Here is a 25178-nt window from a genome sequence, read left to right as displayed (position 1 = left end):
AGCTATATTACAAAGCTACAGTCCTCAAGACAGTATGCAACTGCCACAAAAACAGACACACAGATCAATAGAACAGAATAGAAAACTCAAAAATGGACCCACAGCTCTACAACTATATGGTCAACTAATCTTCAACAAAGCAGGAAAGAATATCTAATGGAAAAAAGACAGTCTCTTCAACAAATGGTGTTGCACTGGCCAGCAAGAACCAGAATGGAGCTGAAGTATATTATGCTAAGCAAAATAAGTCAGAGAAAAACAAATACGATATGATTTCACTCATATGTGGAATTTAAGAAGCAAACTCTTAACTCTCTTAACTGTAGAGAACAAACTGGAGCTTGCTGGAAGGGTGGTGGGTATGGGTAAGGGTTAAATGGATGATGGGTATGAAGGAGGGCGGCTGTGATGAGCACTGGGTGTTGTATGTAAGTGATAAATCACTAAATTCTACACGTGAAACTAATATTACACTGTTTGCTAACTGGAATTTAAATAAAAACTTAAAAGAAATAAAAAATAAAATGTCTATACTACCCAAATCAATCTATAGATTCAATTCAATCCCTATCAAAATACTAATGGATTTTTTTTTACAGAAATAGAAATAATAATCCTAAAATTTGTGTTGAATTACAAAGTCTCTGAATGGCATAGTCCATTTTGAGAAAGAAGAACAAAGCTGGAAGCATCATACCTCCTGATTTCAAACTATACTAAGAGCAATAGTAATCAAAGTAGTATGGTACTGGCATAAAAACATAGATCAATAGAACAGAAGAGAGTGTAGAAATACACCCACACTTATATGGTCAATTAATTTATGATAAAGAGACAAAAATAGGCAATAGGACACTTGAAGGATAATATCTTCAATATATGTTGTGTGGAAATCCGGACAGCCGCATGCAAAGGAAAGGAACCGCACCACTATCTTACACCACACACAGAAATCCACTCAAAATGGGTTAAAGACTTGAATATGACACCTGAAGCCATAAAACTTCAGAAGAAAACAGTTCCTTGCATTGGTCTTGTCAATGATTTTTTTGGGGGGAGTTGATACCAACAGAAAGGCAACCAAAGCAAAAATAAAAAACTGGAGCTACATCAAACTAAAAAGTTTCCACACAGCAAAAGAAACCAACAAAATGAAAAGGAAAGCTATGGAATGGGAGAAAATATTTGCAAATCATGTATCTGATAAGAGGTTAATATCCAAAATATGTGAAGAACTCATACAACTCAATAGAAAACAAAACAAAACAAACAACCTGATTAAATATGGGCAGAAACTATACAGGACTTTCCCCAAGAAGACCTACAAATAGCCCACAGGTACATGAAAAGGTGCTCAATATCACCAATTATCAGGGAAATGCAAATCAAAACCACAATAAGATATCACCTCAGACCTGTTTGAATGCTATTGTCAAAATGAGATAACATGTATTTGTGAGTCTATGGAGAAAAGGAGACCATTGTGCACTGTTGGTGGGAATGTAAATTGGGCAGCCACTATGACAAACAGTCTGAGGTTCCTCAGAAAGTTAATAAAACTATGATGTTTTCAGAAGCAATTCCAGTTCTGGGCATATATCTGAAGGAAATGAAATCACTATCTTGATTGAAGAGATATTTATACCTCTATGTTCATTGCAGCATTATTTACAATAGCCTATATATAAAAACAACCTAAGTATTCACTGACAGATAAACAAAGAAAATGTGATGTTTATATATATGTGTGTGTGTATATATATATAGTATACATATAGTATAGTATATATATAGTATACAGGGAATCCTGTGTACTGTTGGTAGGAATTGGTGCAGCCACTGTGGAAAACAGTACGGAGATTCCTCAAAAATTAAAAGTAAAACTATCATATGATCCAGCAATCTCATTTCTAGGTATATATCCAAAAGAGATGAAAACAGGAGATTGAAGAGTTATCTTCATTTTCATGATCACTGCAGCATTATTCACAATAGCCCAATATAAATGTCGGCCAACAGATGAATGAATAAAGATATATGTGTGTGTGTATACACACACATACACACACACACACACACACACACACACAAATTCAGCTATAAGAAGGAAGTCCTGTCAATTTGCAGCAAGATGGATAGAACTTGAGAGCATTATTCTATGTAAAATAAGCTAGAAAAAGGAAGACAAATAGTGCATGGCATTGCTTATACTGGGAATCTTAAAAATAGCCAAACTCTGAGGGGTTGGGGGAAATAGGGAGAGATTGGTAAAAAAACACAAACTTCCATAAAATCTATTAAGCTTTATACATCTTACCACCATGTAATGTAAAATATAGTGACTATAGTTAATAACACTATATTATATAATTGATATTTGCTGAGAGAATATAAATGTTCTCACCAAAAAATAATAGTCATAATAATAGTAATAGTAATAATAACTGAGTGGTCTAATAAACATATATAATGAATATATCTCAAATGATTAAAGTCATAGAATAAAAAATATAAGGTAAGAATAAGACACCACAAAAAAAATCAGGCAGATTTACAAAGAATTTTTAGAAATGAAAGTAATGTAGAATTTCTACATAAGAAATATATGGTCTTTGACCTTGAAGTTAAATGAAATTGAAATAAACAGTAAGACAGATACAAATTAAGAGAAACAGTGAAGAGACAACAGATAAAAGGTATAGTGTAGCATAGGTAGAAAATATGAAATAAAGGTTTAGGGATGGAGAAATTCTGATAAGGGAAATCGTATCTTGATTGAATCAAGTGAATGTGCCAACAGAAGGACACTGGCAGACATTATAGGGAGACAGCCTGCCATGTATGCTCCATGGCTAAACTCTCAAGGTATTTCAGAAAAATCCATAAATAACTTAAATATTTTTGTTGATTACTTGGCCAACTTTCTCTTGGCCCTTTGTTTTTTATATGGGTAAACCATATGTTCTCACATTTGAAAGAGTTTATGTTCCTTTGAAGACAAGTTTCCTTTTTATCTGAAGTAAAGTAATTCCTTTGAGAAGATTTTTTAGAGAGTTCTAACACATATGCACTGCAATACCTGTGTAAGAATGTGGTTATTGCAGCACAGTACAAAATGGCACAAATGTGAAGGTAACTTCATCGTGCATCAATAGGAGAATGAATAAACTGGGTTGTGAGTGTATAAGTTAGAGTATTCAAAAATAATATATAGCAGCTAAAATTAAGGACCTAGTTCTATCTGTATCAACATAAATTTAAATGTGTTTATGTAGATGTATGAATGATAGTTTAGTTGGGTATAAAACTTTTAGTTGGTTATTTTCTCTTATTTTTTGATCATATTCTGGCATCTGTTGTTGCTGCTGAAGAGTCTGCTCTTTTTGAGATTGTAATTCAAATCTCTCTTTGCTTGGTGTTTATTTTGAAAATTAAAATACTTTTGGGTTGCCTGAGTGGCTCAGTCAGTTGGATAGCCAATTTCAGTTCAGGTTATAATCTCACAGTTGGTGGGTTCGAGCCCTGCATTGGGCTCTGTGTTGACAGCTCAGAGCCTGAAGCTTGCTTCAGATTCTGTGTTTCCCTCTCTCTTTGCCTGTCCCCCACTCTGTCTCTCTCTCTAAAATAAACATTCAAAACTTTTTGTAATGTTAAAATACTTTTAAGATTTTCATCTTCATTTTGAGTGTCCTGCAGTTTTACCATAAAGGGTCTAGATGTAGATTTTTGTTTTTCCACTGAAATCTCAAAGTGATAAATTATATGACATTAAAATTTAAAACTCTGTGGAAAATAAAATATAATATAAAAGTAAAAAGTAAACTATAAAGTGCAAAAATACGTGCAAGAATAACATAAAGATTTAATGTTCAAAATATTTAAAAAGTCTACAAATCAATATGAAAAAGACAAACAACCCAATAGAAAAAATAGGCATAGGATTCACACAGGCAACTTATCATCACTAGTAATCACATCACTAGTAATCACTTATCAAAATAACAAAAATTAAAATTTCTGAAAATTATTGCTTATGGATTATATGAGATATGGAGTGTATATATATATGTGTGTGTGTGTGTGTGTGTGTTAGTGTGTGTACACACATAGGGTATTCATATACTGCCAGTAGAAGGAGAATTTGGTACTAATTTGGGAGTAATATTTGGAACTATGAAATTTGAAGATGTCAACACTCTCTAATCCAGCAATTCCATTCATAGATACATACTCTGGAGAAACTAACACATATGTGCAACAATACCTGTGTAAGACTGTGGTTACTGCAGCACAGTACAAAATGGCACAAATGTGAAAGTAACCTCATTGTGCATCAATAGGAGAATGAATACACTAGGCTGCAAGTGTATAATTCAGAGTATTCAAAAATAATATATAGCAGCTAAAATTAACAAACTAGTTCTATCTGCATCAATATGATTAAATCTTAGAAAGCAAGTTTTTGAATGATATGTAGAAAATAAAGCTTTCAATATGACATTTTTGGCACATTTTAATATGACACATTTTATGACTATACTGTATAGATAAGGCTACACTATACAGATATGAATTGAAACTCTAAATAAATTCAGAATAAAACCCACATCAAGAAAGTGGTTACATTAATAGCAAAAATATTCCCAATTCTTCTTCCCATCCTGGGTACATGCTTTTTACAATGTGACTCCTGTAGCCCTTCTCATCAAAACGTGGACTCTGTTACCTCACTCCTTGAGTAGGGGATGGCTTTGTGACTTGCTTTAACCAACAGAATGTGGTGGAAGTGTTAGTGTGTCAACTCTAAACCTCAAGAGTCATTGTATAATTCCATTCTCTTTTCTAACTGTGCTACTGCTATGTGAAAGATTCTGGGCAAGTTCAGTTGCCCCAGTTAAGGTCATTCAATTCCAGCCTTAGAACTACCTACTTGACCTACTGAAATAGGTCTGAAGACTCATGAATGAGTCCAGGTAAGACCAGAAGAATGATAGAGGTGATGCATAGAACCATAAATAGAAACTGCTTATTGTTTAAGCCATTAAATCTCAGAGTGGTTTGTTATTCTGATGGCCAAGATGATTTTTAAAATAAAGAGAGGTGCTTATTACCTTCTCCCCTGTCACTGCCACCACATGCACAAAGTAGACTAAGTAAACGAGTGATGTCTAAGTTCTAATCTTCTCATCCCCAGGACCTCTTCCCTATACCTTTCTAGCATTTAGTCCTTTGCCAGCTTCTAACCTCTGGCTTCAGTCACCTGTAAGATAGGAAACTTCTGATCAGCTCACTGACAAGAGAGTCCTAAGAGATGAACCACAGAAGCATTATAGGAGCATATTCTATACAGCTGCTACAGGGGTGGGAGATTTTAAGTTTTATAACTACTTCATAGCGTTGTTGTGTAAAATCTAGATTCACCTGATAACAATGTAATAGTCCTTCCTGCTCCACTCAAATACAGGGTTACTTACCTACCTTGTGACTTCCTCCTGATATTCTAACCTGCTCTGTCCTTTGTTTCTGAAGTTGTTGCTGCCACTGGCACAGGTGGCATTCTGTCTGCCTGCCAGGAGGATTTGTGCTTGACCTACTGAGCATAAGGAGGGCTCCCAGAGGGTACTCTCTCAATGCCAGAGAAAGGCAGGGCTAAGCAGCTCTCAAGGGGCTCAACATCCTTCTCAGCCCAATGTATTGCTCATGTTTCTATTTTGACTTCCACAGCATTGTGTACACTTTATTCTGCACTGACTGTATACCCTTACTATATGCTGGCTAATACTGTGAGTTACTATGTGTTCCCTTCTCAACTCTATAAGCCTGTAAACTCCTAGAGGACATGATGTTTTAAGTGACTTAGTATCATTACCATCTAGTGAAAGGAAAGAAGGAAGGAAAGAAGGAGAAAGGTCAGACAGGAAGGAAGAAAGGAAGGAGGGGGAGACAGGAAGGCATGAAGGATAATAGCAGCAAATATTTATAGAATGACTATATGCCAGGTAGTGTGCACTTTCTTGCTTAATCCTTCCCAACTACTCAATGAGGTAGATACTATTATTAATTTTTCCCAGCTTACAGATGGGGAAACATGCTTATGGGGGTTAGGTAATATGCTCAGTATGACAAGCCACAGCATGTCACTCAGGGAGGTGGCACCTGAACCAGGTTTGTTTAACTCTAGGGATTGTGCCCCCCCTCTGATGTCATACTTCATTCTGAGTACTTTTGAGCAAAGATTTGCTAATGACAAGAAACCAGTAATTCATTATAAAGGAAAAAAAAAGGAGTGAGGGATAGAAATCTGGAGAGAATAAAAGGGAGGGAGAGATCCACAGATACAATCTCCTCCTGCAGATATTGTGTCTAATCTGTGGCAGCAGCTTCTGCTTTATCCCTAAACACCTCCAGAAACCATCTGTTCGCTTCTCTGGTATGTTCCATGTTTCATTCCCCATGTGCCAAAGATACTCACAGGTAGTTCTATATGTGCTCTGGCCTGTGAGAGAGCACACACACAGTTGATTCTAGCACTGTGACACTACAGGAGGAAATATAGAGCCACTGCTTCTAGAAATATGAGGCCAGTTTCCTGCAAGCCTCCAATTACTTTTTTGTGAGTTAATCAATATATAACCTTTTAAAATGCACTTCTTTATAAAGACACCTTATTTAATATAGATTATTGATTCATTAACAATGAACTCACAACCAACAGCGCTATAACTCATGTCTGGGCAAGGCTTATGCAACACACACACTCCTCCATTAGGTACATCACAGCCTTTCCGTGCTCGGGAACACAAGACGGTACTTCAGCACTGCGCTTGGGGGCCACTTAACAGCAAAATCACCAGCAAAATGCATAAAGGTGTGAGAAACATGACACTAATAAATAGACCATGAAAAGGACACTTGTTTCCATAAGGAGAGCTGAAACCAGAAAGCAGAATCTTACCTTGTTCCTCTCAGTGGGAAGCTGTGTGTGTCTACTCAAATGTTTTGCTCCTGAGTGAAGTGCTGCTGAAGATTCTCCCCTTCATTGTGTGGGCCAGTTACAAAAGCCACACAACTTGTATTTGATAAAAAGCAGTATTTTTGTAAATGACTATGTGCCTTGGTAAGAGCCGTTACTGATTAATTCTAGTTACAAATATATTTGAACAAGTAGGTGGAATCATAAATATAGAATCCATGATTAATGAGGCTTGACTGTATGTGGCATGAAATTCAGCCAAGTCTTAGATTTCGACAGATGAGGAAAAGGACAGCGAGAGACATCTAGACCGCACTGCAATGCCTAGCCAAGTACACTGACAGGACATCACCACGCCCGCAGCACTAGTTCTGTACGTCATCACAGGATACTTACCCCTTCACCCGCTTCACTTGGGATTTAGTCTTGGTCAGAGGCAGCGTCACAGATCACAGAAAAGTTTGCAAAGTCTTCTTACCTTGTAAGTCCCACAGCCATTGTATAGCCTTCTACAGGCTGAATCTTGCTTAGCACCACGCCTTTGTGTATGGGAGAAACTCAATAAACACTTGGCACTTACTGATGGGATTCTTGGGTCAATCTGTCACTCATGTTATCCTTATCTCTGCCCGCCCTTTGTAATGTACTCATGTAAATATTTCTGTCCAAAGTTGTGGTTCCCAGCTTCAGGTTCTTGGAATTACTGGTCCTTTGTGATGTTATTGAGCTATTAAAAAAAATTTCTCCAAAATACAATTCACTGGGATGAGACATTAACAGATGAAATAAAACAGCAAGGTTTTTTGTTTTTGTGAATTTGCCTGAAACTATGCAATAATTCTATGTATTCTATGTGAAAAAATACGTATGGGAATTATACAATGAAACCTATGTGGGAACACTATGTGTTGCTTGCTAATGCTATCACTCAGCTCTGCAGATAGGTTTATTATAACAACAAAGACTACTGCTCAGATGACTTTGCTTGCTAAGTAAACGTTTTCAAAACATGTCAGAGAAATATGGGGAAGCTAATGGAAAGGTTCTTTGATGATTAAAGGATAGAAAACCAGTGCCCTAAATGGTTCTGAATACATGGTACTTTTGGTAAACAGGTGTAAGGCATATTCTATTCCATAATAAAGGAATTTCTATTTCTGTAACTCCTTTTGAGCAAAGCAGTCCAATTTCATCTAAATGGGAGAATGAAGTAACAGAAAAGTAATCATTTTTACCTAGAAACTGAGAAATTTCCAAGACTCCACTCTCTTAAGTTGTATCTGTTCTTTCAGACACAGCTCTGCTGATTCTTCTTGGGGCCTCTAGAACAGGAATGTTTCCATGAATTCATCCTTCCTTTGTGGAACAGTTTTTCTCCTTGTGAGAATGAGCCAGCATCTAACCAAAGTGGTACAAATGATGTGTGTATTGTGCCAGTAAGAGATTTGCCAGCATCCAGGCAAGTGAAGTTGTGCTTCCGTTGACATTCTTTTTCATGCATTTTTTCCATTCCAGTCACATGACTGTGCTCAGAACAGCTGGCACCACACTTTTCAATCAATGGTGAGGTTATAGCTTTGCTTGGTTTTGTGCTTTGAGAACAAAAACTGAGGAAGGGGAAGAGCAGTACATAATGGAGACACCAGGCTCAATGAACCCTGTGTGATTTCCAAAGCATATTTCTAAGGCCTTGAGGACCATGTTGTCATCTGTCCTAGGAACACTTAACTGTTTATGCAAATAGAAAGCTTCACGTTCACTGGAACCCTCCTCGCCAATGTCTGTGCTGAGGCCCTCCACCTCCACCCCTGAAAGGCTCTTGTGGAAAGCTTCTCTCAACTTATTGGCCATTTATCAGTGCCTCCTTTAATTCCATTTCTGTTCCTATCTTTATCTTAGACCTAGAATTCCTCTTCCATTCTCAACCTGCTAAGGTACCTTCTTCACATCACTCATGATGTCACCTTTCACGGTCGGAACACAAAACTCCAGACTTTCATCCACAGCTTCACTAAAATTCCCAATAATTAGTACTTTGAATTATATACTTGTTATTAGCTTAGGGCTTGGGTATGTCTTCATAGCAGTAGTATATAACATCATAAGCATTTTCCCAACCTTACTACTTCCATATATTTCATAATACAATACCATGCGAAAAAAGGATACTTAATATATTTATCTTGATTTCATAGGACAAATAGTACCTTTAATTGCCCTGGAGTGAAAGTCACTACATTATGTGGTAAAAAGGAAGAAATGGGCAGTAGCATTCACCAAGTTTCCATAAATGAACTCTTACTCCTACCCACTGACCTCTGGCTCTTGGCTATCTGCTTAGTTACAGGACTTCTATGGAAAGATTCTCAGTTCCTCTTTTTGAATGTCTTTTATTGACCCCACTCTACCCACCTCCAACTTGACCTTTGATATTGTGAACTAAAATAGTCTTTGATACTGCTCCATCACACCCTTATTTTCCACCTCTGTCTACCTTGCTTTGCATTAGAATCAGTCTCAATGATACCAGCTGTAAAAGCAGAATTCCTGTCTTTTTCTTGGTGGGATCACCAGGTTCCCTGAAAAAGGATGTGGAAGGTGTTATAATGGACAGTCAGGAGTGGGTATTGTTCCTTGGGTAGTCATTTCCTTTAGTAGAATATCAAGACACACTCCATGTTATAGGAAAGCATTTTGTGTGCCATAAGAGTTTCTATAAGTTACTACAGTTAGGTATTTAGGTATACTAACAAGAGTGCTTTATGTTTCTTGGAATCAAGATAGACCATCTTATCATGATGTCAAACATCCTCCATTTTATTTCACTGGGCAGTTACAACATCCATATAACTTGGATTTGATGAAACTATTGCTTTTGTAAATGTCTTTGTTTAATGTAGTCACTACTCATAGCAAATGTATTACAGATGTTATAAAAATGTTGTAGATGGGAGAAATAAATGACATGTGGCATCTGAGAAAGTAGGAAAGATATTGGAAAAGGAGGGGAAACAGAGCAGAGAAAGAAATGGACACACAGTTATAAAAAACAGAAAGCAGGAAGTAGAAGAATGGTTAAGGAAGTTGAGAGTCCAGGAAGCAGGATGGGGAAAGAAAAATGATCCTTGTTGTCTGTCATCATGCTGATGAGCACTAAAATCCTGCCACGTGCTGGTTAGACTAACTTTCTTGCAAATAAGCATACTATTTTCCTAGCACATGAAATGTTATTAATAGACAAGGGCAAGGCCCGTTATATAGAGAAGATGAGACAGAGATAAAGAATTCAAAGTCGTTTTCTAACTCGTTTCTTTTTCTTCTGATTCTTATAAAACTTTAGAAATAGTACGCTAAAAACAAGATTTTGAAACAGGAGAATTTAAAAGAATAAACATGTCTGTCTCAAAGGCTTGTTTTTCCACAAAAATTTTCAAAAGAAATCTATATCTTAAATGTGCATATCAATGTCTTTTAATTTTTCCTTGGCAATATATGGTTAATGAAGTCTTGAACTAGAAAGGATTCAAACCTTTTGGAAAAGTCAAATGTCTCCATGAAAATGTAATCAGCAATCTCCTGCATCAAGTGTCCAGGTATGATTTATAGGATGTTTTAACTTACTAATATTCACAGAGAGGGCATAACAGTAGGAAGAAAGATTTTTTTCATAAAGACATTTTAAGAGTAAACGTATAAGTAGAAGGCTGGTCCTTAGACTATACCGTATATGAAGTTTTGGAAGGTTTCACAGACACACATCATGATTTGATTTGTGGCTTGGACTGCAAGTTCTCTTGCTGGGCATCTTTTGCTTGACAGAAGCCCAGCACAGCTCAGGCTCCTGGAGAGTCTGGCGGTCTGCTGCCAGAGTGTCGGCCTCTACGGGTTCAGTGCTTGGATGTCAGAGTAAGTGTTGATGATACTCGGAAGATCTGGGGGAGCATGTTACTAAGTTGATAGAACATTTCCTCAGAAATACTCTGTAAGAAGTAAAAAGAAAAGTTCACATCTGTTAAAGCTTCATTTAAAAAACATTTTTTTTGAGTAATTTAAAATATGGAACTAGTCCTGGATATGGAGAGTGGTATATGAAAATTCTCTTTCATGACTGAGTTAACCACATGGTTATGGGTAGGGGGTGTTTGTCTAGCTCTATCTTCTGAGACTCTAGGTTGTTTCTGTCAAATAAGTTTGATTGCCAGAAAAATCCCTCAATAGCTCTAGCGTAACCAGTAACAAAAGTACCACTAACTTTGCTAAGCTCAATAGAGAATAGAGGGTCATTTTCTGCTAATGCCCTTTTACATGAACTCTTCAAGATCTATATAACACAAATGTAGGGGAAAACCCAAAAGATGAGTCAAATATGGTTTTGGCATTAAATAAAAGATCCCTTGAGTGGTTGATGCTGACATTTTTGACAATAAACTAAATGCCTTTATGGCATCCAAACACTTCTCTTAATAAATAAAAAGCTTTTAGCATTTTGTTATATTATGTTGAGTTTAGGGCAGTGTGCCTAGCTCTCTCTAGGAGCAGTGTGATAGCAAGGATTAAACTGGGGTGGGATCTAGTCACACAACACACCTGTGGTACCAGAAACTGCACTGTCCTGGAAATACCTCCATCCCATGAAGCCATCTCCATCATGAAGCCTAAAACAGAACAACACTTTGCTGAATTATGATCCAAATCTACAAGTTCCTTATGGAAATAAACGGACATTGTGGGGCTCTGTGTCTTGCCTTCTCAGGCAGCCACTTGTGTGTAGGCGAGGCAAGGCCCAAAGAAGAGATAAATTTCTACAATCCGTAATTCTCTAGGCCAGAGAGGTTTAACATCATTTTGTCACCCTATTCTTACTTATGTTTCTCAAGCCCTAAAGTTATTAAAGGTTAATTGAAGATGTGATGCTATTTATTTCTTTTTAAGGAAATAAAAAGGCAATAAAGAGCAAGCTATAATCAGAGCAAAATACAAAAAACATCCAAATATTCCTATATTTCAAGAGGGCTGGAGATTTGTTTATTTATGATTGGAAAAAGATAAGTAAAAATGTTTGCTTATTAAACCACTTTTAACTGCGGTATGAGATGACAGAGGTAATGTTCATATTCTTTCTCCAAGGTTGCTCTAGCTTCAATATTTGGGAGTAAGACATACAGGTCATATTGTTAAATATAAGGTTATGCTCACCTTTGACACACTTGAACACAAGTTCTGCTCTCCTTAAGCACCATGGGATAGTCATTTCCTATAAACAGAACCAAAACATATCATATATTTTTAACAGAACTCTGTAAGAAAAAAAAATCAGAACTTATCTGTAATGTTGACCATCTATTTGCAAACAGAATCAGGCAACTATTTGCTAACTTCAGCTGGATTTCTTCTTGTCTTTGGATATAACTCCTTATGGCTGTTAGACTGCATTTGTGGAATACAAACCAATTTAATTATCCTAGTAAGTATAATTTAAAAAATTAAACATACCCTTAAAACTTTCTAGATAATTAATTCGAAAAACAAAGGTAACTGATATAAGAACTCCAATTACTCTCAATTTTAGCATGAATAACTCCATTGAATTGTAATAATATTTGAACAATGCATTAAAATGCTTTTATTGTATAACATGTTATGATGAAAGTAACAGAAGTAAACATCCCATTCCAGCCACCTACCAAACCAAATACATTCATTCTTCTACAAATAGCCCCCTACTCCATGTCTCCATTTTAACAACGACATGAAAAAACATTTTAATGAAAGAAACTACAATTTCATTTTGAAATCTTTCCTGACCAAATACGGGCTTTCCCCCTACCATTTAAGGAATTGGCTGAATTAGCAGCCTTAGAAATAGGCAGCCGTAGAATCCGATCTTCCAAATACCCCATGTATCTTTACTGAACTGAATCATAATGCTGTCACATTGTCATAATCTCAAAAGGATTTCAATTTGCTGTCAGTTCAAAATAAAACCATGAATGCATTTTTGATCCTTCTACTGGGTGCATTAAATGTGCCAATAAATAAATTATATAATAACCAGAGAAAAAAAGAGAAGTTTCTCAGACTTCCCTTGTTTTTTTATTATTATTTTCTTAAATAATAGTTTATTGTCAAATTGGTTTCCATATAACACTGAGTGCTCCTCCCCACAAGTGCCCCCCCTCCATGACCATCACCCCCTTCCCCCTCTCTCCCCCTTCAGCCCTCAGTTCGTTTTCAGTATTCAATAGTCTCTCATGATTTGTGTCCCTCTCTCCCCAACTCTCTTTCCCTTGTTTTTGATGACCCTGACAGTTTTGAGGAGTACTGGTCAGGTAATTTGTAGGATGTTTTCTATGGAATTTGTCTGATGTTTTTCTCATGGTCAGACTGGAGCTTCTGGTTTTGGTGAGAAGACTACAGAGGCAAGGTGCCATTTTCATACCATCATATCAAGAGTGCACTATCAACATGATGTATGACAGTAGATATTGCTCTGGATCACCTGACTGAGGTAGTGATTCTCGGGTTTCTCCACTGTAAAGTTACTCCCCTCTGCCACTCCCCAATCTGGCCACAACATATTCTTTGGGAAGAAGTCACTCACTGGGAGCAGCACACACATAAAATGTGGAGATTTTTGCTCCCCTCCCAGAAGAATGAGTATCTACATAAATTATTTGAAATTCTTCTGCATTGTTTCTTCTCCCCTATTTATTTAGTTAATCATCAGGATGGACTCATGGATATTTGTGTAATTGGTTATAATTCAATGATTATTAATTATCAATCCTTTTCTTGGTCTTATATTCTAATTGACATTACTGGCAAGAATTCACATTATTGATCACTCCCCCCCTTTTTTTTCCCATAAAACTTGGCTCACCTCCCCCAAAACAGCTTTTCCGCTAAGGGAGGAGGTCAGGAACAAGACAAGGATATCCACTCTCACCACTTTTATTCAACATAGTACTAGAGGTCCCAAGTACAGCAATCAAACAAGAGAAAAGAGTAAGAGGCATCCAAATTGGTAAGAAAGAAGTAAAGCTTTCACTATCTGCAGAACATGATACTATATATAAAAAAATGCAGAAGACTCCATCAAAAAACCACTCGAATAAATGAATTCAGTAATGTTGCAGGATACAAAATCAATCTACAGAAATCTGTTGCATTTCCATATGCTAATAACGAAGCAGCTTAAGGAAAAATTAAGACAAAAATCCCTGGGCACTTGGGTGGCTTAATCAGTTAAGCGTCCGACTTCAGCTCAGGTCATGATCTCAGAGTTTGTGGAGTTGAGCCCCATGTCTGAGCTGTCAGCTCAGAGCCTGGAGATTGCTTTGGATTCTGTGTCTCCTACTCTCTGTCTGCCCCTACTCTGCTGTGTTCTCTCTCTGTCTCTCAAAAACAAACAAAAGAACATTAAAAAAAAAAAAAAGGAAACAATCCCATTTGCAATTGTACCAAAAACCGTAAGATACTTAGGAGTAAACCTAACCAAAGAGGTAAAAGACATGTGCTCTGAAAACTAGAAAACACTGATGAAAGGAATTGAGGAAGACAGGAAGAAATGGAAAGATATTCCATGCTCATGGATCAGAACAAATGTTGTTAAAATGTCTATACTACCCAAAGCAATCTACACATTTAATGCAATCCCTATCAAAATACCAGCAGCATTTTCCACAGAGCTAGAACAATCCTAAAGTTTTTATGTATACATATATATAATGAAACATTCCTGAGCCATAAAAAAGAATAAAATCTTGCCATTTGCAATGACATGGATGGAGCTCGAGAGTATTGTGCTAAATGAAATAAGTAGTCAGAGAAAGACAAATACCATATGATTTCACTCATATGTGGAATTTAAGAAACAAAACAAATAATCATAAGGGGATAAAAGAGGCAAACTGAGAAACAGACTTTTTAAAAATAATTTTTTAAAGGTTTATTTATTTTGAGAAAGAGATAGCATGAGTGGGGGAGGGGGAGACAGACAGAGAGAGAGAGAGAGAGAGAGAGAGAGAGTGAGAGAATCCCAAGCACACTCTGACTCTCAGCACACAGCCTGATATGGGGCTCAAACTCATGAAATCATGAGATCGTGAAAGCGAGAGTCAGATGCTTAACTGTGTCAACTGGTTACAATTGCAGACAATTTCTTTAAAAGGAAAAGGCCATACTTCGACTACTCAGGAATCTTCCGATTAGGGTAAGGTTGAACTACAGAGGTGATTAAGATTTAGTTGGTAGCTGTCTTGAAAGTTAGATATCAGAATTACTTTCTATGTTTATGCACCCATGGGAGAAACTGAAAAACTATTATTTACTCTCAAGTATGGGGCTCTGAGGTATCTGACCTACTCCTATTAATCAGTTTCTCAGCCATTATCTGAAGGTGAGGGACAGTCTGGCTTTCTTGTTTTTCACATTCAAAAACAACGGACAAGGTACAACCACTTTGGGAAACTATCTGGTTGTATACACCAAAGCTAAACATACGTATGCGATGCCATCTCACAGTTCTGCCCCTAAGTATTTATCTAACAGAAATACATGTACCAGAATGTTCATAGAAACCTTAGTCATGATAATTAAGACCTAGGAACTACTCAAATGTCTATATATGGTAGAATGGCTAAATAATTGTCTAGTCACACAGTGGAATAATATATCACAATGTGAATGCACAATCTATAATCACAGACAATAATATGGGTGAATTTCACAAACATATTTATTGAGCGAATGAAGCCAGATACAGCAGTATGTACTATATGATTCCACTTGTACAAACGACAGAAACAAGCTTAAGTAATCTATGTCTTTCAAAATGAAAAAGAAAAAGTTACTCTCATGGAAAGAGTATAGTTTACGGGACTGGAAGGCAGCATGAAGGTGGCTTTTTGGGTGGTGGTAATATTCTGTTTTATGAACTGGGTATTGGTTACATGTAGTTTGTGAAAATATAAGCTACATGCTAATGTATACTTTTCTATATGTGTGTACTATGTTCGAATACAAATTTAAAAACAACATCTTCCTCAACCACAATTATAATAACTAAAACCTAAGTCCCAAATTATTCAACTGGTTAACAGTAAAAAATAAAAGGAAATCAGGAAATCTTGGCTTGTAGATTAATTCTACATCTATTAGGTTAGGTTGGTTCCAGTACTTTCAGATCACAAAGATCTAAAGAGATAAACTGGTGAAATCAGGATGTCTTTTTTCTCACTGATAGATTATTTGTTCCTTTCCTTTTTTAAAAAACACTGCGGTTAACTGCTACAGCTCTACCACAGAACATGGGCTGTTTCAGACATCATCGTCACTGCTGTGCACACACGAAAATGTAGCAACTGAGTGTCTAGAAACTGTTTGTTAGAGGAAGTAAACAACACTTGAAAAGTGCTTTGGGACCCTTGCATGAAAGCTGAAACAAAGATTAACTCTATATCCTGTGCAGTGTTGTCTGAGTTTGTAGAATAAACCTCCTGACCCGAATGGATGTTTAAATACAACAAATGAGAGGATTGTGGCTCAATATACTTTTGTGAATTAAAATGGACACTTTGGAAACAAACTTAATGTCCTGCAGCTGGCTGTCCCAATTTAAAACATGTAACTTTTGTAACATTGTGGGAGAGGGAATGCTAGTAGTATCAGATGTCTGGAAGTAAATCCAAACTTAGTGACTTTAGGAAATACTGTTTTTGAGGTTGTTTCCCACCTACATATAACCATTTTTATAAACTGGTTAACCAGGAGTCCAGCTGCAGGAATGTTTGGATGTTTCCTTGCAGCTGGAATTCATCACAATCTTTTTGTTATTCTCCAAAGACTTTATAGAGGGACTAGTTAGTGACGATAACTTAACAGTGGCTAAAAATTCCTGATGGAACTAAAGGTTTATAAAGCTACAGTTGAAAAAATCCCAAACAAACCATGTTTGTCAATGTCTCCTGATACCATATTAGGTATGACTGAGGCTACAGAAGTGAGTGGAATGAGAAAGTTAGGCAGTCTGATGCAGATCTCATAGGATGGAGCCAGAATTCTCTTAACTGAAACAATGTGTCTGGTGAAAATAAAAATGGGTTGTAAGTGGCAAATCATTTAAAATCACCTCCTCTTACCTGGAATTGACTGTGTGTGTTTACATAGGGTATTGCATTTAAAATGAGGCCTTTGCTAATGAGTCTAAGTGTTTTGCTCTAAAAAGTAGCATTTATACATATCTTTTATTTTGACTTCCTTCCCGACATTCATGATTTGCATAAGCCATTTTGCTTTAAAAAGTCAAAAAAAGAAGCCACCTCAAAAACAGCAGGCACCAAGTTGATGACACGGGCCTTTCATCACCAGGCTGGCCACTGGCTCTCCCAGAAGGACTTGCCTGCATCCATCGTGCTGAAGCTACTTTGTTTCTCCAGACTACTGAAATGTGCACTTTTAGTCTTTGTGTTATCTCTTCAGCTTATCCCCTCTAACCAGTTTGTATGTGGATGAGAAGCAAAACAGGAGAGAAAGCAAACAGTCATGGGAAGATTTTTTTCTTCCAAACATACAATAATGCACAGTACGTAATAACATGAATGAATCATTATGCCACTTTTTAATTGTAGAAGCCAATACTTACTGTCCAAAGAGCATCCTTGAGAGATTAAATTTATTTATTTTGAGAAAAAGAGAGAGTGGGAGGAGCAGAGGGAGAGGGAAAGAGAATCCCAAGCAGGCTTTGCATTGTCAGTGCAGAGCCCGATGTGGGGCTCAAACTCACAAACCAAAGGTGAGATCATGGCCTGAGCCCAAATCAAGAGTTGGATACTTAACCAACCGAGATAGCCAGGTGCCCCTCCCCAGGAATGCACACTAATTTTAATGTTAGTATGAGCCAAATATAAATATGGAGAGAAATCTAATGCTACTTCAGACAAAAACGGAGGAAGAGGGAGAGAAGGGGAGGGGTAAGGGCACATGCCTTCTCCAAAGCTACAGATGACTTTATTTTCTTGTTTATGTACTGTAGGATAATGCTAAAATTCTCTGAACATAAATGGTTAAGGCTTATTCACTGGCTTGTATCATATCATCTGTCACTCAATGCTATTAACCAGAGAGGAGATAAAGAGGTCCATAGTTTTTTAAAATATAAAGTGGACTTCATTATTATTACACAATATTACAGGTTAACATATTTATAAGATCATGGTATCGTTGCATCCGCTTACCTCTGACATATCATGCACCAGCAAGAGAGGTATGCTTATTGTTGTGATGTCATGGGTGCAACAAACCTTGAGTATATTTCGGAGTCCCATAATGGCAGGATCTCGAGCAGTGATGTTTCCCGATTTCACATTGTCGTCCACACAAAGGTGAAAAGCAACATGTATTTCAGAGAGGTTAGAATGCCGTGTAATGTAAAATTCTCCTGTGAACACCAAATGCAATCATGATTTTCAAATGTATAAATCGCTTTCAGCAATAGGCTTTATAAATAACTATAATTAGGGAAGTCAATGAGCTGAACTAGTAGAGGTATATCAGAAACCTATGTTGAGCTCAGGAAACAAATATGGCCACTGCTCCTTAATTCTTGGAAAGAAGGTGATAAAAAAAAAAAGATAATAGCAAATTTTGGATTAGGTTTAGAAACTGGTATGAAGTGATCACCAAGGAGTAGGTAAACCAAATGAATACTCACCTCTATTTTGATGTAAAGGCTCAAAATGTCCTGCTTCACTCAATGTGAGTATGTGAAAACGGGTTGCTTGAGGACCTGTCTTACCCATACCCTAAAGCAGCAATTCTCCATCTCAGTTTATGGATCTAATCTCCTTCCAGTTATATAGTGGCACAGGACAGAAACATGGAAATTGCCTTTAATTACTTTCTATATCTCAATATCTATTCTCTAATCCACAACATACTTCATCATCAACTACTTTCAGTAGTATCTCCAACGATGATCTCAAATCTGAGATACTCAACTGATTGCTATTGCCCGCTCATGCTACCATCGCCTCTCACCTAGGTTTTTGTCCGAGCCTCTAATTAATCTCTCTGCTCTCAGCCTTGCCTACCTACAAACCATTTCCGCATTTGTGGCCCAAACAATTTCAATATAAATCAGATTATACCACGCACTCACGTACTTAAAATCATCCAAGAGGCTCACACTTCATTCTGAAGATAAGCCAGGCCCCTTACTGTGCTCCACACAGCCTGTATGACCTGGACACTGCTCATCTGTTTGACATCCTCTTGTCTCACTCTCTCCTCCTGCCCAGCCACACAGGCTTTTGCAAAGTTCTTCAAACACATAGAACATGTTCCCAAATCAGGGGTCCCTCATTGAAGTTTTCCCCCAAGATTTTTATATGGCTGATTTCTTTTTACCAGTGATGCCTGAGATCAAACGTCACCTCCTCAGAGAGATCTTCCTTGACTATCCTGTCCGATAGGATATTTCTCACGCATTCTCCTTTACATTGTTCTGTTTTGTTTTCTTCTCAGCACTGAAATTCTTTACTTATTTGAGATTAACTTAACGAGACCATTGTTTACTCTCAATGACTATAGGCATTTTTTTCTATCTTGTTTAATGTTCTATCTCCAGCATATAGAACGGTTTCTGGTACATTGGAGATACAAATAAATATTTGTTGAATGGCTGGATGAACAAATGATTATAGGCTGAATGCCGGAGCAGCATTTATCAAACTTTAAAATCCATGCTTCTGATATCACTCCATTTTCTACAGAACTACATTAGCCATCACTCTATACATTCTATAGTTTCTGTCAAAATAAATATATACAATATACAAGCATATGAAGAATATGTTTTTACAAATGTACATGCCTCCTATGAAATTCTGATACGAAAATTCTGGGAAAGCTTTGCTCTTCTAAGTACTACACTTTCTTCACTAACTAACCCATGCCCTCACAAATTCTGCTCCCACTTGTTTCAAAGTCATTACCTTAGGATTTTACTTATAAACACATGTGTGCGTAAAAGTACTTGATATACTTTCGCACAGTGTTTATTCGTTTGTGGTTACCAGTGTTGGTAAGCGATACCTATGGATGCCGGTGACAGGTCCCAGGCAAAGTTCTTTTTTTTTGAACTAGCAAAAAAAAGGGGGAAGGAGGAACAGAAAGGAAAATTGTGTGGTGGAAAGTATAGTTTTAATTTCTTTGGAAGGCAATACAAGAGGCAGACTGAAACCTGGCAGACTGTATGAGATGATGACCCTCTGGGCCTGGTGAAGTGCATTACTCTTCAACCCCTACTGATAATTTAGATGAGGGAAGTCACAGTATTACATATGGGCTATGGTCCAGCAGTGAGGCAGACGACTTCGTGAACAAGTCAGGTGCTCCTAATCCCCAGATTGGCACTGCTTTGTTTGACCTTACATGACTTGTCTCTTGGCCTCATTTTACCCAGTAGTGAAATGGGGGTCATGGAGCTGGCAGTGGTAACCAAAATAAAATGATATAGAAGAAAAAGGATTAGATTGGGTATTAAGAAGATCTGGTTTCTAGCACTTATTGGCTGAGTTGATCTTGGGAAAATGAATTCAATTTATAGATCCTCTGTGCTTTGTGTAAGAAATGCAAAAAAAAAAACCAACAACAACCAAAAACCAATACTTTCCCTACAAAGTTGTTGTGAGAATTAGAGGATGTACACTGTCAATACTTAGGTATTGATCAAACAAACCTACGTGAATATATAGAAGTAAAAGTGTTTTCCTTTGCAACTTAAAAGCAGGTGACTTGGATCTTTCTTGATCTCCTGTAAACTTTCTGGCTGTGCAGACATCCCCAAACTAAATGGAAATTCATATACTGTCAGTATATCTAACTGAATAGTTTGATACTCCTCTCTAATGCGGACTATGACATAGCCTCCTGATTTGGTGGTAATAATGCAATACTAACTTACAGGTTTTTCCCAAAAAGGAGCAAGGAAGGAAATAAATATAGCAAGCAAGACGTAAGTTGGAAAAAAAAAAAAACCCACACATCAGTACCTCCGGAAGAGATAATAAGATTGGAACATTTTAAGAAAGCCACAAAATATGGATGATTTAAATTTTGGATCTGTGAAGAGAAATACAATAAATCCTGTCTCAATGAAGGTATTTTTAGACAGAGAGGAGGACAGTTTCCTGCTCCACAAAGTGGAGGAAACAGCGTGTGGTGATGCAATCCTGCCTCTAACATTACCCATGAAGGCAGGATATCTGAAGGTGGGAGGAAATTCGGAAGCTGATGACCACAAGCTAACTGACTGAGACCGACAAGACGAACACCAGAAAGGGGTGTGCTATTCACTTACGTTAAATGGAATGTGACCTACTGCAGAAAATCTGGGACAGAAAATGTGAGGACACAACCTATTGAGGAAAATTCAAACTTGAAAAGATTAAAAGCTTTTACAAGATTTCATGCTTGTAAGATATGCCTTCCTTGTTATATCCTGTCATACAAACACTACTAAGGATCATCAGAATGAATTCAATCTGGAAGAGGATCAAGGGCCTAGATTTCCAGCTGATAATCAATATATCCAAAAATAACAAAGGAAATCAAAGAAATGGGAAACAGGAAAATTTAAGGGGAAGTGGAAGTAAGAAGGATTCTAAATTATATGACCCATGTTTTGTCTACAAGTTCAATTGTTTACATCTCCAGTATTGTTTGTATTTCAGAGGAAAAATGACTTCTTGGTTCACCTAAGAAACAATGTATAACAGAAGAAATTTAAAATAGCAAATATGACTAAACTTTTGCAACTGTTTGAACAATTTTTCTTGTATGGATCTAGCAAGTTAGTACTAGTATGAGAATAAAGATTTAAATTGCAGAACATACGTGAAAGCATACTATATAGATACAATGTTGTTTCAAAGTAATACATTGACAAACTTTTTACAAAAACTTATATTTCAAATTACCAAAAAAAATCAAATTTTGATCTCCATGCATGTAATTCTTAGAAAACTGCAATTTCAAATTAAATACCACTTACCAGGTAAAATATTTAAATAGTTTCTGTCAGAATTTTTAGCCTTATCATCACTTCCTCCATTTCGGTTTCCAGAATCTATTCATAAAATAATGCAACGTGAAAGAACATAACAACATATAAGAACACATTACTTCTACTGCTCTCCACTCAATCAGAATAACAACAAAAATATACTAAGGATAGCTAGGTGCCAGGCATTCTGATATATGTTTTACATGCACAGTCTCATTTAATTCCTACAAAAACCTTACTACCACAATCTTACAAGGTAGGTGCTATTACTGGCTTCACTGTATATGTGAAGAAACAGGGCTTACGTAAGTTAAGTAACTTAACCAAAGATTCACAGTTAAGTGGTAGAACCGGGTCTTGAACTCACATACTCAGTGTCTAAACCCTATGGTCTTAACCACATTAGACTTGCCAGCACCCTATTTTCCATCTGGGAGGCTTAGGGCACTAAATTAACTACACATAAAACAACTTTGTTAGATAGTTGTAGTGTGGCCATCTTTATTTTTAGATTCTGAGTCACTGGTGTTGATATAACTTGTCCAGGACTTGAAGCAAATGGCTGGTAGTACCAGGAATCACTTGATATAGAACCCATTCTGCAATCTGTTACTTCTTATCCATACCATATATAATTTGTTGCAAACAGATATGTAGATTTTGTTTCAAATGGAACATTTTTTTAGGTGTTTGATAATCTTTCTAGAAGGCATGACATTATTTAGAAGGATAAATATTGGTAAAATAAGATACATCACAATTGACCATACATCATTATACTTGGACACAAATTATTTTACAGACATACATCTATTTTTAATAGATTTCTTTTAAATTCAGATGTATCAGAACACCTGGGTGGCTCAGTCAGTTAAACCTCTGACTTCATTCCGCACAGCACATCATTCTTGCAGTTTGTGGGTTTGAGTCCCAGGTCGGGCTCTGCGCTGCCAGCTCAGAGCCTAGAGCCTGCTTTAGATTCTGTGTCTCCATCTCTCTCTTTCTCGCTCTCTGCCCCTCCCCCGCTCAGTTCTGTCTCTGTCTCCTCAAAAATAAATACGCATTAAAAAAGAATTTTTTTAACCTTCATGTATCTTCTATCAAAACTCAAAAATGCAGAATGGATATTTGCATTCAAAACAGCTATCTTTAAGAAGGTGTCTGTGTATTTCAATTAAATACAAAATTATTTTGGAATGGCTGTCAGCATCAGAAAAACACTGAAAACAGTCAGAACCTCAAAAGGGTAAACTGAAAATACCAAGGGAAATTATGCTTTTAAAAAGCATACTTTCTGAATGAAAGTAACTTCATATTTTTACCTATTCATTATTTTGAATAATTGATTTATATAAGTGTATCTTGCAAAAGCATACAGTTTATAAATAGAGGGAGAGAAAGGCAGAGAGATGAGGCTCTGTGTTGTCAAACTCCATAGTTAATGTAATAATGTGTTTCTCATACAGAGGCATGCAATTAGCAGGCCTTGAATAAATGTCCTATCACACCACAGAAAACAAAAGAAATGATAAATAAGGAATCTAATAATTTTGTTCATGTGGGGTATGAACAGATAGAATTCCTATTAAGTGAATAAAAGAGAATGGTTCGTAGTCAATTCCCCTCTCCATGTTTTCATTAACAATTTGCAATACTAAGAAAATGACTATTTTTCACTTTTTAAAAATGTGCACAGAAAACTAAATTGCTTTTGGCTTGTTATAATGGCTTATAGAAATATAAAGATTCTAATATAATGAACACAATAAAGAAAACAATGGAGTACCTTAGAATAAACAGGTACTTCAGTACCAGGATGTAAATGTGTAGAACAAATACACGGGCATGCACAGAAAAGGAAAAGACGGAGAAAGTATTTTCACAGAACTCTTCTATGACAACATGTGGGTTCCTTTAAGAAAGTTGTCTTTTACAAACCTACTTGTTTCACTGACTCACTTAAACCACAAAATAGTTGCTTGAACAAGAGCAAAATAATACCCTGATTTACACACACTGCCTTAACTGTATGTGGTTTGAAAACTTCCTGTCTTTTGCTGCACACTTTGTATCGCTCATAAATATACTTAGAATCCTCCTCCTTCTCCCACACCTGTCATGATCTCAATCTTCATGCTTTTAGTCACTACTAAGAATAATATTAAAATGTTTCTGATCACATCATTGCTAGTTTGAATGAGAGGGAGGAAGATGGTAGAAAAATAAGAGGACATCTGAGACTTTCTGAAAGGTCCTTTGTTAGCATACATTTCTGTATGATTTCCTAACACTTGGCCTGGTTCTGTCATATGTAACACACAGTGCCACAGCAAAGCCACAGTGACCTAGAGTGGGAATACAAGCCAATGCTGCTGTTATGGAGGGCAACTGCTAACACTATCCATCTCATAAATGTATGTCCCCTTCAACAGTTACCTCTCTTTAGGAGTCTATTCCTAGAGATACGCTCACACATGCACAATATCTGTGATTCATGCATGATTACTTATAATAGCAAAAACACTGAGACAGATTAAATGTCTATCACAAAGTGATTAGTAACTGGATACCTTGCAATGGGCTTCTATGCAGCAGTGAAAAGGTACAGGGATGCTCTTTATGCACTGATATGATATGATGGCCAAGATATTCAGTAAAAAAAAAAAGCAAGGTATGGAAAAGTGTGCAGAGAAGGATGCCCTTCATGTAAAAGGGAAAAATAAATAAATACATACATTTGTGCACTGATGTGTACATAAACATATGTCTGGAAGATACAAGGCAGCACTGGCTGCCTCTGGGGTGGGAAATGAGTGGCTGGTGGACAATTATGAACACTTTGTCTGTATGCTCTTTTTGTAGTTTGAATTGTGCATCTTGAGACTGTTTTACCAATTTAAGAAATGAATAAAAAATAAAACATTTTTTTAAAAACAGGTCTATTGAATAAATATGGAAACATAGTGGATGCTTATCAAAGTAAGTCTAGAAAGCTACCTCATCAAGATAAAAAGCTTCTGCACTGCAAAGGAAACAATCAAGAAAACTAATAGGCGACCGACAGTATGGGAAAAGATAGTTGCAAATGACATATCAGATAAAGGGCTAGTATCCAAAATCTACAAGGAACTCACCAAACTC

The 25178-nt window shown here is 36.7% G+C and overlaps 1 protein-coding gene across 2 annotated transcripts in view; it reads right to left on the bottom strand.

The window, feature by feature from the left end:
- Positions 1-9766: 9766 nt before the first annotated feature.
- C10H12orf4 (chromosome 10 C12orf4 homolog) overlaps positions 9767-25178 on the bottom strand; it is a 48015-nt gene continuing 32603 nt past the window's right edge. The window contains exons 10-14 of one of the 2 annotated variants that reach the window (XM_029954677.1): positions 22026-22100; positions 18208-18410; positions 12170-12227; positions 11561-11628; positions 9767-10953 (exon numbers count right to left, since the gene is read on the bottom strand). In XM_029954677.1, coding sequence (XP_029810537.1) covers positions 10861-10953; positions 11561-11628; positions 12170-12227; positions 18208-18410; positions 22026-22100 — 497 coding nt within the window. In that variant the 3' untranslated portion in view covers positions 9767-10860. The remainder of the gene's footprint in view (positions 10954-11560; positions 11629-12169; positions 12228-18207; positions 18411-22025; positions 22101-25178) is intronic. The other variant, XM_029954678.1, reaches the window with a different exon arrangement.

This window comes from Suricata suricatta, chromosome 10 (genome assembly GCF_006229205.1).
Source record: "Suricata suricatta isolate VVHF042 chromosome 10, meerkat_22Aug2017_6uvM2_HiC, whole genome shotgun sequence".
Classification (NCBI taxonomy): domain Eukaryota; kingdom Metazoa; phylum Chordata; class Mammalia; order Carnivora; family Herpestidae; genus Suricata; species Suricata suricatta.
This window is presented reverse-complemented; position numbering and strand designations above follow the sequence as displayed.